The sequence below is a fragment of the Canis lupus genome, chromosome 17 (genome assembly GCF_003254725.2).
Source record: "Canis lupus dingo isolate Sandy chromosome 17, ASM325472v2, whole genome shotgun sequence".
NCBI classification, from domain to species: domain Eukaryota; kingdom Metazoa; phylum Chordata; class Mammalia; order Carnivora; family Canidae; genus Canis; species Canis lupus.
The window spans coordinates 764153-780561 of NC_064259.1; the positions used below are offsets into that span (position 1 = coordinate 764153).

Here is a 16409-nt window from a genome sequence, read left to right on the forward strand (position 1 = left end):
GACGTCACTAGTTTCCAGAGATGGGTCGTTCCTATTGGGTCCGACGGGCCAGGGCGCCGCTGGCGTTGTGTCCAAGTCCCCCGAGGGTGGGCTCTCACCACGCGCTCCGCCTCCCACGTGGCCAACAGCAGACGGCGTTCCCATAAACCAGGTGCTGGGAGATGCTGAGAGCCCTCTGCCTGGTTCCCCCGGAAGAGGAGGGCTTCATGAGCCTTGGGGTCATTAGTTCCCCTTTTCCTCAAGGAGGGGCTGAGCAAAGGCGCTCATTCGCTCATTCAAAAATGAGTAGGAGAAACGTGTCGGAAAGAAAATTAATTTCAAGTATTTAATGTTAATATTATACTTTTATAAACTATTATATAATTAAATAGCACAGCACTTAAATGCTAATTTAAATTACTTTCCTAACTCCTGAAGGAGAGCCTGTGCTGGAGTTTCCTTGTCTTTTCAACTGTTTACTGCTTCTGAAAAGGTCCTTTCTCCTTTTGTCATTAAAAGTGACTTAATAGGCTCTTGGTCTCTTAGGGAGACTGCCTGAGGTCTCCGAAGGATCCCGGACAGGAAGCAGGTCAACCATCAGATGGTAAAGTTTGGGAAAACAGTTGTAGGGAAAGGTAGGTGTTTCCTGCAGCTGGTGTGGGAAGGCAGGTGCACGGGGCCCAGCCCCACGGCCCCATGTAGCGGGTATTTACGGGCACACAGCGGACTCAGAACAGGCATATTTAGGACATATCCATGCGTAGCGGGTACTACGTGTGTCACACACACAATTCCCGTTCACGCGGTAACGGCTTCTGGGCAAGACCGACACGGGCAGAGGATTCAAAGTGGATTTTAAATATTATTCCAAGGGAATGGTGTCCGCAGAGCGTCAGGCACCGTCCGCCGTAGCGTCTGTTGTGCCCTTCGGTCACCGTCACTACTCGCGGCCCTGGGGACAGAGCCTCCCCCCGAGCGCAGCTGGGCCACCCCATCCTGCAGCGTCTCCACGGCCGTCCTGGCCTCCACCTGCGGCAGAGCCCAGACTCTCGAAAACAGGAGGTGCCCTTCTGCACCAGAGTGAAGACCTGGCGAGGATTTTGTTGTTTATTTTCATGAAAACTGTAGATTTTTAAAGTGTCCCTTTCCTGGATCATAAAGAAGAGAATAATACATTCCCAGGAAGTGTTGATGCTGAAATTTACATTTGTAGAAATACACGGGGCTCTGAAAAAATGCACAACTTTTTTTTAAAATTAGAAAACAGCGAAAGTCCTAAGCGAGCGGTGGCCACAGCCACGTGTCCTTCCCTCTGCGTTCCTGCTGGCCAGTCCTGCCAGCACAGGTGACATCCCTGCCCCCAGGTGGCCCCGTCAGGCCCCATGCAGACCAGGGAGGAGGGTAAAATGACAATTATCGCTGCAGGTGGAAGCAGAGCTGGCCAAGGGCACAGTCTCTCCGCCAGGCTGTCGGGTGCTGGGTTGGAGATGGTTTTATTTTCATTCACAATATGTGGCTAATCCTAAAAATCTCAGTTTTGCGCCTTACTCAGTCGGGGCCCCCGCGGATCTCCTGTGTGGGAAGCTGGCTGGTTCGGGAGACACGCTCAGGGCTGTGCACCGTCCCCTCTGGGCTCACACGCAGGTGCACCCTCGCTCCCGCCGTACGGGGCAGGGCAGGCGCAGGCTCCGTGCAGGACTGAGGCCGGGCTGCTCGCGGCGCCGGGTGAGCCAGGCCCTCGGACCCCAGGCTGAGCCCGATTCTGCCTCGGAACTCACGCCCCGGCCCCGGGGCTCCTTCTCGGGAAGGAAACGGCTGTCTTGTAAACGTGGCCTGTTTTCCCTCCCATTCTTGGGGGTTTTCTATCCCATTTCAACGGGAACTATGGAAACCTGGTGACAAGGACTGTGGTCAAAGTGGGGACACGACCCTGGACGGTGGCTTAATCCACGCCACCGTCCCGGCTTTCATTCCCAGTCGGCCTTGGGGTGGCCGCCCAGCTGGGTGGGGACAGGTGGGGATGCAGTCCCCTAACCCCCCACCTGTGGGATAGGACCCTAAGGGGCTGAGGCCTCTGCGTCTGACTCCTGATCCCGTGCCCAGCCCCCCATGACCTAAGAGTAAGCACGTTTATCACACAACATCACATCACCCCCACGTGAAAACAGCGCTTTTGTGAAAGCAGAGCACACGTAAATGCTTCTGGCAAAAGGAAAAAACCAAATCCACTTTTCTAAAAAAAAAAATCTCCCAAGGGCTTTGGCAGCCAAGATTAGCAATGACGAAATGCAACACAGAATATGGTTGGGACAAGGATTTCTATTTTATTCGTTTATCGAATAGTAAATTATTTTTACTGTAGCAAATGTATGCTTTTTAAAATTAAATTCAATTGATTAACATACGGTGGGTGGATTATTAGTGCCAGAGGTAGAGGTCCAGGGTGCGGCATCCCACCACGTTTGCTCCTTCACGCCCGTCCCCCAGTGACCCCGTCCCCTCACCCGCCCCCTCCAGGAACCCTCAGTTTGTTTCTTGTCATTAAGAGGCACTGACGGGATGAGCCCTGGGTGTTATTCTATATGTTGGCAAATTGAACACCAATAAAAAATAAATTTATAAAAATTAAAAACAAAAAACAACAACAAAAAAGAGTCTCTTATGGTATTTTGATAGGGATTTCATTAAATGTGTACATTGCCCTGGTAACATTGACATTTTCACAATATTAATTCTTCCAATCCATGAGCATGGAATATTTTTCCAGCTCTTTGTGTCTTCCTCAATTTCTTTCAGAGTGTTCTGTAGTTTTTAGGGTATAGATCCTTTACCTCTTTGGTTAGGTGTATTCCTAGGTATCTTACACTCCTAACTCTGGGAAATGAACTAGGGGTGGTGGAAGGGGAGGAGGGGGGGGGGTGACTGGGTGACGGGCACTGAGGGGGGCACTTGACGGGATGAGCACTGGGTGTTAGGCTATATGTTGGCAAATTGAACCCCAATAAAAAATAAATTTATAAAATAAAAGAGTCTCTTATGGTTTGTCTCCCTCTCTAATTTTGTCTTATTTTTCCTTCCCTTCTGCAGTGATCTTCTGTTTTGTTAATTATGGGAGTGAGATCCTATGATAATTGTCTTTGTCTCGGTAACTGACTTCACTCAGCATCGTACCCTCCAGGTCCCTCCCCATTGAAGCACATAGTGGGTATTTGTTGTTTCTTTTTTATATATATAAATTTATTTCTTATTGGTGTTCAATTTACCAACATACAGAATAACACCCAGTGTTCATCCCGTCAAGTGTCCTCCTCAGTGCCCGTCACCATTCACCCCCACCCCCCACCCTCCTCCCCTTCCACCACCCCTAGTTCGTTTCCCAGAGTTAGGAGTCTCTCATGTTCTGTCTCCCTTTCTGACATTTCCCACACATTTCTTCTTCCTTCCCTAGTGAGTGAAGTGATTCCCTAGTGAATATATTCCCTTTCACTATTATTTATATTCCCCAAATGAATGAGAATATATAATGTTTGTCCTTCTCAAATTGACTTATTTCACTCAGCGTAATACCCTCCAGCTCCATCCACGTCGAAGCACATGGTGGGTATTTGTCATTTCCAATGGCTGAGGAATATTCCATTGCATATGTAGACCACAGCTTCTTTATCCATCATCTTTTGATAGACACCGAGGCTCCTTCCACAGTTTGGCTATTGTGGACATTGCTGCTAGAAACATCGGGGTGCAGGTGTCCTGGCGTTTCACTGCATCTGTATCTTTGGGGTAAATCCCCAACAGTGCAATTGCTGGGTCTTAGGGCAGGTCTATTTTTAACTCTTTGAGGAACCTCCACACAGTTTTCCAGAGTGGCTGCACCAGGTCACATTCCCACCAACAGTATAAGAGGGTTCCCCTTGCTCCGCATCCTCTCCAACATTTGTGGTTTCCTGCCTTGTTAATTGTCCTCATTCTCACTGGAGTGAGGTGGGATCTCATGGTGGTTGTGATCTGTATTTCCCTGATGGTAAGTGATGCAGAGCATTTTCTCATGTGTCCCTAACAGTAAATTTATACCAGCAATGAGAATATTAAATAATATATATTTTCCTGAGCAAAAGTTTTCTCTTGTAATTAATTTTTCCTTTAAAACTGGAACCCGGGGGCAGCCCGGATGGCTCAGTGGTTGAGCATCTGCTTCTGGCTCAGGGCGCGACCCCGGGGTCCTGGGATCGAGTCCTGCATCGGGCTCCCTGCATGGAGCCTGCTTCTCCCTCTGCCTGTGTCTCTGCCTCTCTCTGTGTGTCTCATAAATAGATAAATAAAATAAAATGCTCTAAAAATAAACAAAAGTGGAACCAAAAGCAAATGCAAAACCAGACTACCCGGTGTGTCGTTGGGGGAAGGCGGTGGCCTGCGTGCGCCAGCAGACGTCTCTGGCTGCGTCTTACCCTCACACACAGACCAGAGTCTTCCTCACCCTCGGAGGTCTGGTGGCGGATTGCCGAGTGAGACCCGCTGCCCGTCACGGTCCGTGGAATCGCCCCGCCGTGGTCCAGGATCGCGTGCCAAGCCTCCACCCCGGGAGCTCTGGGGGGCTGTCACGTGGCCACTCGTTCACGGGCGAGGACTTTTGTGAGCCTTCGTAGGAGCGCAGCCCCGACCCAGAGACGCTGACACGGGGCGAGATCAGGCCCCTGCCCTGCGTCATTGGCTTCAGGTCGTGCGTCCTTGGGCCTGAGGGAGGTGCTGCAGCTGAGCCCCACAGCCTCTCCCGCCCCAGAGGAAAAGTGGGGGCTCAGCGCACAGGTGCCCGGACGGTGGAGCCAGCGCCGCAGCCCCGCATTTAGGGCGATTGCTGGCGCCCACTTACGTGTATTCTATTTGGAAAATAAAGTCGCTCTTGGCTTATACTCTCTGATTTCAAACTCAGGATGTAAATAATTTGGGTGCTTGCCTCTGTTTTTTTTTTTTTTTTTTTAATTAATGAGTGACTTGAAGTTACTCGAGAGCAGGGGTCAGGAAAGCCCGAGGCGTGGGCCACGTCCAGTCCAGGGACGGTTTTTGTAAACGCAGCTTCATTGCAACGTGGCCGCGTTCATTCACGGGGACCTTGGTGGCCGCAGGGAAGCCAGGGCGGCCCCAGAGTCCCGAGCAGGTGCTGCCGCCGCAGGGCCCCTCCTCATCCGCAGGCTCACTGAGCACGTACTCGGACCACTTGCTAGTTACGAGATTCTGAGCACAAAACTCACGTAACCAAGTCCGTCCTTCTGGGCGCTGGGCCCCCAGACACAGGGACGTGGCGAGCACTGGGCAGTCGCACTGCCCCGGGCACGGTGCCCCAGGGCTCAGAGCAGGGCCCACTGCTTCCCCCCAGGGAGGGACCTTACAAAGCCCGGGCCCCACAAGTGGCGGAAAGAATGTGACTCGTCTTCTGCGACGCGAGCTGCGGGTGCCACCAGGGTGGAGGGAAGTGTCTGCGGGAGCCGAGGACAGGTGGAGACTGCCGGGGCCCCGCCCCAGCTGGGGACCTGCGGGGACTCATGGGAGGTCCTCCCCGAGGTCAGCGCCCCGTTCAGAAGCTCGGCATGCATTGGGAAATGCAAACTGTCCAGAGTGGGCAGAGTCAGGGGGCTCGGCCCCCAGAGAGCCGCAGCGGCAGGGCGTGGCCGTGGGTCAGGGAGGCAGGCGGCAGGTGCTCTGGACAGACAGATGCAGCAGGGCTGGTGTGAGTGGAAACTCCAGGAAGCCTGCGGGGAGTTCCGTAGAGATGGGCTCACTCGCCTGAGCTCCGGTCGCTCCGAGGCTGGCGGCCCAGCAGCCGCGGCCCACAGCGGGAGGAGGGGCCCTGTCCGCGCAGGGGCCTCCAGCCCGGGATGTGGCCAGAGCAGGGCCCACGGGGCTCCGCCCCAGGGGAGTCCCCACTGCGATGTCACTGGTGGGAAAAGGCCCAGACCCGCTGCACCTGCGCCACGGGGAACCCCAAACCCAAACCCGGAGGTCGTGCCCTGGTGCTCGACCTTGTCAGCCCCCATGGGCCTGACTGGGTTCCTGCGGCTCTTCCAGGCCAGGCCTGTCTGCCCCGACGGCCAGCCTCCTGCACTCGGTCTCAGCCCCCCCCCCCCACGTCAGTCCATCCACGTGGGCCGGGGCCCTCTCCCTGCTAGACCTGGCAGGTGCCGGCTGACTTGAAGTGAAGTGTGGGGGACACGTGGCTCCGGGAGGAACTCCCCAAGCGTGAGGCACGTGAGCCTGGGCACAGCAGGCACCTCGCACCCAGGAAGGTCACACGGCCTGAGACCGCGGCTGGCACACGCACCCTGCACCGCGGCCTGTTCGTGGTCCACGCGCCCTGGGACGCAGCCCCGCTCCTCGCCGGGGCCTTCCCCGCACACCCACCCGCCGCCCGTCCTCAGGGGCGGGAGGCGACCCAGAAACGTGCTTCCAGAGCCTCTTACAAGCAGTTCCTTGGGTCAACCCTCCAAAGTGGTTATTTTCACTCTCTCAACGTCAGCAACAAGTCTGCAGGAAGGTCGACGACCTCGGAGAGATTTTCTTAGAAGAAACAGAATGTTCTGGAACACGGTGACGACATGGAAAGGAGAGTGTGTGCCCCATTCCGCAGGTGGATGGGAGCCAACCCTGGGGCAGGGCTTCTGGCCTCACCGAGCCTGTGAGTGGCTCTTGTGATGGAAGTTTCTGGAAGGATTCGGGGGGAGCCAGCACCCGGTGGCTCTTGGCTGGACCCCTGCCCGCGACGCCGTGGTCCTGGGACCACCCCAACCCCGGGCGGAGGGCGTCCTCTAACGCAGGGCCGGGGATGCTTCCAGGAGCCGAGTCGTGCGGTGCAAGCTCCACTGGTGGAAAAAGGAACAGCCACGTAGTCCCGCGGGAACCCTGCTCTTGACTCGTGCGGGGCCGGGACCCCAGGGCTGCCTGGGTGCTCGGTGCTCGGTGCTCAGCCCGAGTGTGGGGACATGTTGCCGTCTGTGAGGCCCCGACGCCCCGGACATCCCACCGCGCTTCGCCGCTTTGGATTCTACCCTGAATTTCCTTGTTTCCGCTGGAACTTCTTGTCCACCTTTGTCTTGGTGGAAGAAGAAATCTATTCCTTCCCGTCACGTTCCTCCTCCTGTCGTCCTTCTCTGGGAGCACCTGGCGTCCTTCCCACGCTCGCCGTTCCCCCCGTTCCCCCCAGGCCCTGGCTGCCTCCCCGCAGAGCCTGTGATGCTTGCAGGATGCTTACGGCACCACTTCCTTGTAGAACTCTGGGCTTTTCCGCACAGGCTGCCCCACCTGCGCCACCTGGACCTACTGCCCCTCCCGCCCCACCTGGACCACCTGCCCCACCTGGACCTCCTGCCCCCCTGGACCTCCTGCCCCACCCGCCCCACCCACCCCACCCACCCCACCTGGACCACCTCCCCACCTGGACCTCCTGCCCTCCCTGCCCTCCCACTCCCGGCGTGCTGCGTCCTTGCATCTTCCCCCAGAGGCTCTTCCCTGGAGAACCTTCCTGCCAAAGTCTCTAGAAACAGATGCGCTGCCGTCCTGGGCCTTGGCCCCTTGCATCCCTCGACCCCTCCATGCCGCGCGTCTTCCTTGCTTTCTGGCCGCACCCTTATTGGGCTCAGTGGATCTTGGAAGAAACTCACAAAGTAACAGCTAAATATGTGTATTTCTAGCTGACAGATTATTTCTGCAGTTGATGCTGGGCCGGAGGTGAGGACGTCGCCTAAGAAATGCTGCAGAACGGCTGTGTAGATGGGTTGGGGTGATCGAGCCTCCCACGGGTGTGCGTCCCCCTCCCCAGGCCCCATCGACGCGGGGCTTCCCGCTGTCACCGTGACGGAGGGGCGGGGTGAGCCAGCGACGGTCCGGCTCAGGCTCTGAACGCCGCCCTCCTCAGTCCCCAGGCGTGCCCGACCGCCACCGCCCGTCCACACGCATGCCCCTGCCACAAACCAGCATGCGCTCCGAGCCTCGGCCAGCACAGACCTAGTCCCCGGGGTCCTGCAGGTCCAAGCTGAGGGCGCCGCAGGGAAGCAGATCCAGGCCGCAGGGCTGGTTCCTTCTGGGGCCCCGGGGGAGAGTCTGTCCCTCGCTCCTTCCGGCTCCGGGGCACCTGCGTGGTCGTGGTCCCAGCCCTCCGGCCCCTGCCGCCGCCCCCAGGCCTGTGGCCTCCGTCCCGCGGGGGGCCTGTCCCCTCGCCACCTCGAGGCCCGTCACCCCATCTTGTGTGCCGAGTCCCGGGCTCCGGGTTCGGATGTGACATTGCTGGATCCCTGCCGCTCCTTGCCCCTCAGGGTGGGTCTACGTGTCCGTGAGGACCCGTGAGGACCTCGGCGACGGAAGCCCGGCTGACGGCGCATCGTTAGCCGGAGGGAGGCCCCGCGGCCACGAGCTAGGCTGACCGCATTCCTGCTGAGTCCGCGGCCGGAGAGGAGGCCCACCCCGAAACACTGCCCCCACCGGCCAAGGGGCCCTGGGCCCATCTCAGGCCCGCGATGCAGACCGGCCCCAGGTCGGCGGGAGCCCTGCCTCCTGCACACGGCGTCCGTGCCCGCCCAGCCCGGGACAGGCGCCCGCTGGCTGCGCAGACCCAAGACCAAGACCCCAGGCGCCCGGGCTCACGGCCCACCGGGAATGGCCGCATCCGAGGGGCGACCTGCTGGCTTCTCCCCCTCTACACGCACACCCTCCCCCCTTCTTCCATCGCGGGGCCGGGGCTCCGCCTCTCGAGGACCTGCTCAGGCGACACCGGCTTGTGACGGCACCAGGCAGCCTGGCACAGACCCAAGGCCCCGGAGCCGCCGCGGCTCCTGACGCTCGAGTGGGCGCCGGAGGGTTTATAGGGCGGCAGCCTCGGCCCCGCGCAGCCGCACCCTCGGTCCGGGAGGAGACCAGTCTCCCAGGGCTTCAGACGCAAGCTGTGTGGTCGGGCCCGGTGTCGGGACGAGTAGGGAAGAGCCGAGGAGAGAGCGTCCAGCTGACGACCGAGTTCCCGGAACAGCCGCCCCGAGCACGCTGCCCCGATGGTCGGCCTGGTCCCCGCCGGCTCCGCCTGGCGGGGGAGAGCACTCGCCGTCCTGGGCGTCACGCTGCTGGTGGCCCTCGCCCGCGGCCTCCTCCCCTTCTTCCTCGGAGGCCGGGACCTCCTGTGGGGTGAGTAACAACTAGGTCTGTGACCATCGACCCTCGACGAGGTCACTGTCCACGGTCGCCATCGGGGGAGTCGGGGGACCCCAGCACAACCCCACGCGTCCTCTGATCATTGAGAATCCCTGTATTACCTGCTGAATATCTAAAAAAAAACATTTCTTTGGGAGAAATTGCTTATGCCTTTGCCGTAGACGCATTTCCTGTGAATGATGCATGTTCTGGAAGCAGAGTCCTGGGTGACAGACGGGGCTGAGAGCCCACCCCAGCCGCCCGCACCGTGGCTGTCCAGCAGACGTGTTGCCAGTGAAGGAGTTGGTCCTCTTACTTCATTCCTTCCATAAAAACCACAAACTAGCAAAGCTAGAAGTCGGGTGGCAAACGTGACCAAGTGGTCATGCATCGGAGCCGTTCATCTGACCGTCGCCGCCTGCCTGCAGCACATTTTTAGATTCAGGAATCACAGTTTAAAAAAACCGGGACATGTGGTCTCTGCAGCGTCGCTAGAGCGATACTCTGTTATTGCCCCGTCTCCCAGAGTTGGATTTTCTTCCTGCTTAAACCCGGAATACGTGTATAAGTGACGCACAATGCCCCGTCTGACCAGAACGCTGCGCTCCGGGGTATTTTATTGCCAACTGCCATATTTTGGAAGCTGGCTTATTAACTGCTTACGTTACAAATTACTTACTTAGAAAATATATTTTCTCTCCTAGTGCTCCCAGTTTACATTCATTAATATAACGGATAATTTTTTTCCGGTTGATGACCAGCTAACAGCAGCTTAGAAACGACATGATCGCTGGTGGTAAACCTTCAAAGATCATTTTCATTGGTCACATTTCACTGTAGCCGAGTTAACTAGTGATGCTGCTGTGCTTCTGCGTGAGTTCGGGTTCTTATCACCAGACTGGGTGGGGTCTTCGTCGGGCTGGCAGCCGGGAAGAGGACCGCCACCCAAGGGGGCCCAGAGGCCCGGGTCCAGGGTCCGGTCACCCCCGGGGGCCCCAGAGACCAGAGGTGCAGCTGTGTCCAAGCTCACTGTCTTTCTGGGTCCTTCCATGGAAGCCCCACCCCTGGACCGCAGACCGGCTGACACGCGGTCAAGGACACATGTAGGTCCCGGACACGCACACCTGAGGGTCAGGCTGTGGCCTACGGCAGTTTGGGGGCAGGAGCGAGGCCGGGGCCCCCTCGTACTAAGGTACAGCTCCAGAGTGGGACCCAGGTGGGTGCAGCTCAGGGGGCAGTAAACGGCGGCACCTGAACGTTCTGGGCAAGAATGAGTTGGTGGTGGAGGGAGATTTAGGGTTTTTTTCAAGATTGTATTTATTTACTCATGACACAGAGAGAGAGGCAGAGACACAGGCAGAAGGAGAAGCAGGCTCCATCCAGGGAGCCCGATGCGGGACTCGATCCCGGGACCCCCGGGGGGGTCATGACCTGAGCCAAAGGCAGATGCTCAACCGCTGAGCCCCCCAGGCGTCCTGGGAGATTCCATTTTTGCTTGAAAATACCTGCATGGCCCCGCGAGCCTAAGGAGAGGGCGAGTGCCCTCTGCAGACCGGTGGAGGTCCCCACAGAAGTCCTGTTCATCAGCACAGGGTGGGGGGGTGCACATCGTCCGTGCAGAGTCGAGACCAATGCACCATCACCCCCACGGCAGGTGCGCCACAAGCTGCAGCTGCCACGGAGAACCGACGCCCAGGAGCCACGGGAGGCACCGCAGGCCCCGCGGGAGGCTGCAAACAAGCCGCGGCGAGGATGTGCCGCGCCAGGGAAGGGGGCAACCTCCTCCGGCCCATCGGGTCTCGGCCAGCCACCTCCGTCAAGACGGCCCCCGGCGCAGGGCTCGGAGCGAAACCAGTCCCAGGTCAGGGTGCAGCGACGCGGGGGTCTCCGCGGGGTGCGGCCTCCCGGAAGGCAGGTCCAGGCGCCCCTGTCCTTCCCTGCTGGTCACGAGCACTCCGGAAACGCTCCACTTGCTTCCTTGGGCAGCACGGGGGTTACTGGCCCCCGGCCTCCCAGGCTCCAGCCGCCCACACGTACACGATTATGTCCCCGGGAAGCCGGGACCGTCTCGGAAGGCAGGTGTCCTCCGGTCGGACCCGCCCTGGAACTCTCCAAAAGGGAGAGGGCAGGTGCAGAGTCGCCAGGTCTGAGACGCTGGGGGTGCGGGACGCGGAAGCAAGGGCGGGCCCGCCGCCCCAGGCAGGACAGAGGATCTCAGGAGTCCCGTCTGCGCTGCCGTGATCGCACAGGACATACTCAGTCCTCCGACACCAGGACGGATGTCTCCTGTGTAGACAGTCTGCTCCCCTTTCTTGCTCACAGGCCCCTAAACACTCGGGGTCTCCCCTGATAGTGGCCATAGGATCCCTTTTTGACATTAATAAGGAGAACGTGGAAAGCTCTCAGGTGACCCGGGGTGGGGGTTGGTGGCCGCAGGACCCACCATGGGATGCGAGGCCCCAATCCCGCCTCTGGGGAAGGAACAGGCTGGAGGGTGGACCCGGCACCAATGGCCAGTGTCTTCGTCACCGTGACTCTGTAACGAAGCCTTTACAATCCCAGAAGCACGGGGCTTGGAGCACGTCCGGGTTGGGGAACAGAACGCCCCCGCTGAGCTGGCCCCAAGCGTCATGGGGACCTCACCCCACACATTTGTCCTCCAGCTGCTGACTTGCATCCTTGAGCAAGCTAGTGGATCAAGTGTTTCCTGAGCTCCACGGGCCACTCTGCAGAGTCAAGGGGCTAAGAACCAGGTCCTCGGAGCCCCCCGGGGGTGGCCATGGGCCACAGGCACAGCTGCCGTCCTGGGACTTGTGGCCCGTGGCCCCCATGCCCTGGGCTGTGATGCCACCTCCAGGCAGATCCTGCAGGACTGAGTGGAAATCGGAAATCTGGGCCTCTGCGGGGTGTGGGGAACCCCCTCCCAAGCTGGAGCCAGCCCTGAACCCGAAAGCCCACCGACCCAGCTCCTGCAGATGCTGCCAGGGACGGTCACGCTGGAGAATCAGGTTTCCCTGGGCGAGGGTTGTCAGCACCAGAACATATTTCATACACACGCTCTGAAGAATAACCTGCAAGCCTGTGCCGCTGATGTGAAAACGCCAGCAAAGGCTTGGTCGGAAGACACTGGAGAAGGGGGGGGGGAAGGGAAGCCCAACCCACTAACGGTCGCCAATGTCCGGGGTCGCCTGTGCCGCAGACCCGCTAACTGGCCCTGGCCACTGCCCAGCGACAGCCAGCGCTCGGTCTGCCATCGGGAGGAGACCCCGACGCGGACGAGCTCGAGCCCGCCCTTCCGGAGGCCACGCGGGAGGCGCACACAGGCGGGAGGACGGACTGAAATGCGTTTCCCGGTGCTGGACCCCGCGGCGTGTTGGGAGGAGCAGCCGGGAGCACCCGAACCCAAGGTGAAGGGTGCACAGGGCCAAGAAGTTGTCCCCAAGGGGACGGGCTCCAGCCAACAGCGAGCGCGGCGCCCCAGGGAGGCCCGGCAGGGTCCCCACGGCCCCGGGGTCCTGGCAGCCGCCCCACGTGGCACAGGCCTAGCAGCTGTTTGCTCTACGAGGCTGGCGCAGGTGCCGCCGCCTACCGGGCCAGGCCGCAGGTGGAGGCCCTCCCAGCCCCGCGGCAGGTGAGCAGGTGAGCGCGGGCCGAGCGGCTGCGGGGAGGTCAGCACCGGAAGGTGAAGGAAGGGACGAAAGGCCGCCACTGAGCTTGTCCTCGCCGGGCCTTGCTGGCCGGGAGGCTGGGAGCCACCAAGGGGTCACAGGTCGGGCCTGAGGAGGGGCGCTCGGGGGGCTGGCGGCGGGGACTGGGGAGCAGAGCCACCCCTGACGCCGGGAGCACCTCCCGCCTCCGTCCCAGCGATCCCCGGGCAGCGGAGCTGACGTGAGCACCAGGCCGGTGGTGCAGCCTCGGGGGGCTCCCGGGGGCTTGGCTCCAGAGCCGCTGCACGGACCCACGGGCGCAGGGTCCCGTGGGCAGGGCGCCTGTTGCCTCTGCGATTCCCACGGATTTCCCGAGCCCCCGCGCGGCCCCCGTGGCTCGCGTTTTCATCCCCAAGGCCAGCACGGGGACCCTGGGACTGTGCTCACACGGGCGCTGGGGGTTAGGCCTCAGTGTACCAAGTTCCCGGGGACTGAGCGCTCGGGGCATAGGACTTGGTAAACAGCTCCAGCGTGAAATAAAATGCAAGTCTTGTCATTGGAAACCGCTGCCGTATGGGAGTAATTCATCTTGGTGAAACGCACAGCTTAAATCAGGGAAATATCATGAATTCACCATGTCACTGGTCAGGTAACAGGACTCAGGGCTCTCGGGGTCACCAGAGGGCGTCTGGGCGGGCGGGCGGCTCTGCAGGGGGAGCCCCGCCCCTGGGATGCGTGGAAACAGGGCCCACGGGGCACCCGGGTCAGGACCCCGCACACGGCCCCGGAGCCCGTGGGGGACACTGGCTGTGGTAGAGGGTGATGCGCTCGAACCTGCTTCCATGTGGCACCTTGTCCCACAGGACAGAGCGGAGAGGCCAGTGTCCTTGGCGTCGTGGAGGAGAGCCGGCGCGTGGTGGACGGCGCCATCCAGCACACCGTGAGGAGGTAGGCCTTCCCGCGGGGCCGGGCGGGGCCGGGTGGGGCCGGGTGTGGCCGGGGCAGGGCTGCGGAGTCCCGGGCCGGGACAGGGCTGGCCCCGTGCGCCGTCCACTGCCAGGCCCCATCTCCAGTCTCCCAAGGAGGAGCTCACCTCCCTGGTCCGTGGCAAGGTCCTCAAAGAACGAGGCACAGAGCAAAGCAGGGTGATCTTGCCAGGACTCGGCACTGCAGTCCTGGAGGCAGGCGGGGGTCCAGGCGGCTGGCTGGGCGTCCCAGTGCCTGGTGGGGGTCCAGGCAGTAGGCGGGGGTCCCAGGGGCTGGCGGGGGTCCCAGTGGCTGGCAGGGGTCCAGGCAGCAGGTGAGGGTCCAGGTGGCAGGTGGGGGGTCCCGGTGGCAGGCAGAGGGTCCAGACGGCAGGTGGGGGGTCCCAGTGCCCGGTGAGGATCCAGGCAGTAGGCAGGGGTCCAGATAGCATGCAGGGGGTCCCAGCAGCAGGCAGGGGTTCTCGGCGGCAGGCAGGGGGTTCCAGGCGGCAGGTGGGGGTTCCAGGTGGCGGCGGGGGGGGTCCAGGCAGCAGGTGAAGAGTCTAGGCAGTAGGTGGGGGATCCTGGTGGCAGGTAGGGTTCCAGGCGGCAGGTGGGGTGTTCTGGTGGCAGGCACAGTTCCAGGTAGCAGGTGGGGGTTCAGGTGGCAGGAGGGGGTCCAGGTGGCAGGCAGGGTTCCAGGCAGCAGGTAAAGAGTCTAGGCAGCAGGTGGGGTATTCTGGTGGCAGGCAGGGTTCCAGGGAGCAGGTGGGGGTCCAGGTGGCAGGCAGGGTTCCATGCGGTAGGTGGGGGTCCAGGTAGCAGCAGGTGGGAGTCCAGGCGGCAGGCGGGGGTCCCAGCTGCAGGCAGGCTGCTCTCCTGGGGGCAGAGAGGAGGAGCCGGGAGGCCAGAGCGGGGTGGGCTGGACACAGCCTCACGCGGGCGTTCGCTGCAGGACCAAGTCCACCTGTCCTTCTGCTCCAAGTCCTTGAGAAGCACCTTGGTTTTATTTATTTTTTTTATTTTTTATTTATGATAGTCACACAGAGAGAGAGAGAGCGAGGCAGAGACACAGGCAGAGGGAGAAGCAAGCCCCATGCAGGGAGCCCGATGTGGGACTCGATCCCGGGTCTCCAGGATCGTGCCCTGGGCCAAAGGCAGGCGCTAAACCCCTACGCCACCCAGGGATCCCCAGCACCTTGGTTTTAAATGCATGACGACATCAATACTAAGGGACTGTGGTCACAGGAGATGTCGTAGAAGCGACAAGGAGCAGGTCTTAGCCTCAAGCTCATCTCGTCGGCTGTTGACTCATAACCACATAAGCTCTCACAACGGGTCACAAGGCAGAGTGGATTCTTTCCAAATTGCCATTATTTCGCCCAAAAAATCCCCTGCTGTCCATCTTGGCTGCAAGCCAGTTTTTACTTGTCTTCTAAGCGCTTGAGTCCACACGGGAAAGAGAGAGACACTGTGTTTCTCGTGCCTTCACGGGAGCGGTGCCGTGTCAGGTTACCCTGAAGAACGGGGACGGTCGTGGGGGACGGTCGTGGGGGACGGGCTCGCGTCCCCGAGGATGGACTGCGTGCTGGGAGCGTGTGGGACTCAGCGGGGGCATTTTATGGGAAAGATCTGCTTTTGGAGGACCCTCGAATCATGCTTGACTCACTCAAACTCTGTTTCTTGAGCCAATGCCGTCTGCAGTCCACGCAGCGGGCTGTGCGCCGGGTGCCAGGCCCGCAGGGATGGGCCGCGCTTCACGCCCCCTCTGCACACACGCACGCGGCACCTGCCCCTGAGGACGGGCACGCTGCAGATCACCAGACACGTACGGCGCTCGACCAGCTGGTGAAGCATCAGCTTGCAGGAAAAATTTTAAAGATTTTATTTATTTATTCACAAGAGACCCAGAGAGAGGCAGAGACCCGGGCCGAGAGAGACGCAGGCTCCGTGCAGGAAGCCCGATGGGGACTCGATCCCGGGACCCTGGGGTCACGCCCTGAGCCGGAGGCAGATGCTCCACCGCCGAGCCACCCAGGGGCCCTAAAACATGTTAATCATGAAATATTTTTACGCCTCGAAACAAATCTAATGACTTTGCAGCTGGAGAAGAAACCGGCTTTCTCATCACGATACGCAGAGTAGACGCCGTGACGCGCCGTCCCCGCTCGCTGTGCCGGTGGGAAAACAGACGAGGCCCTGCCCGTGTCAAGACGGCGGGGGGTCTGCGCTTTTGTGGACAGGCCAGCGGCCAGCCCACCGCGCCCCGTGCTGATGGTAGAGGCGCTGGGGACGGAGGCGTCACGCTGTCACCTCAGGGGGACCTGCAGGGTCCGTGCGGCCCGAGGCCCCTCCCTCCCTAGATGCCCCGAGCTCGAGGCCCCGCACTTTGTCCGTGAAGCAGGCACGTCCTTCGCTCACCGGACTCCCCGGGGCTTCCGCGTGTGCCCCGCCGTTGCGGCGGCGGCTCGGGGGCTCTGGCTGCCGTACCTGTGGGTTTGTCCAGTCTGGGGATGGAGGTGGCGCTCTCCCACAGTCTCACTGTTGACCCCGTCGCCGGCAATTCCAAGTCTGCGTCCCTGGACCTACGATGGAGGCAGCACCCTAAAGTCACCAAGATGAGGCCCCCCACCCAGCGTCACCTGCTCTTCTA

General features: G+C 60.4%; 1 protein-coding gene across 6 annotated transcripts in view; it reads left to right on the top strand.

Annotated features, from left to right (window-relative positions):
* The first annotated feature begins 8635 nt into the window (after positions 1-8635).
* TPO (thyroid peroxidase) overlaps positions 8636-16409 on the top strand; it is a 35939-nt gene continuing 28165 nt past the window's right edge. Inside the window, exons 1-2 of one of the 6 annotated variants that reach the window (XM_049095407.1) lie at positions 8636-9138; positions 13655-13739. In XM_049095407.1, coding sequence (XP_048951364.1) covers positions 9009-9138; positions 13655-13739 — 215 coding nt within the window. In that variant the 5' untranslated portion in view covers positions 8636-9008. Of the gene's footprint in view, positions 9139-12972; positions 13441-13654; positions 13740-16409 lie in introns of those variants that run through there. The other 5 variants (XM_049095405.1, XM_025454797.3, XM_035700715.2 and 2 more) reach the window with 5 other exon arrangements.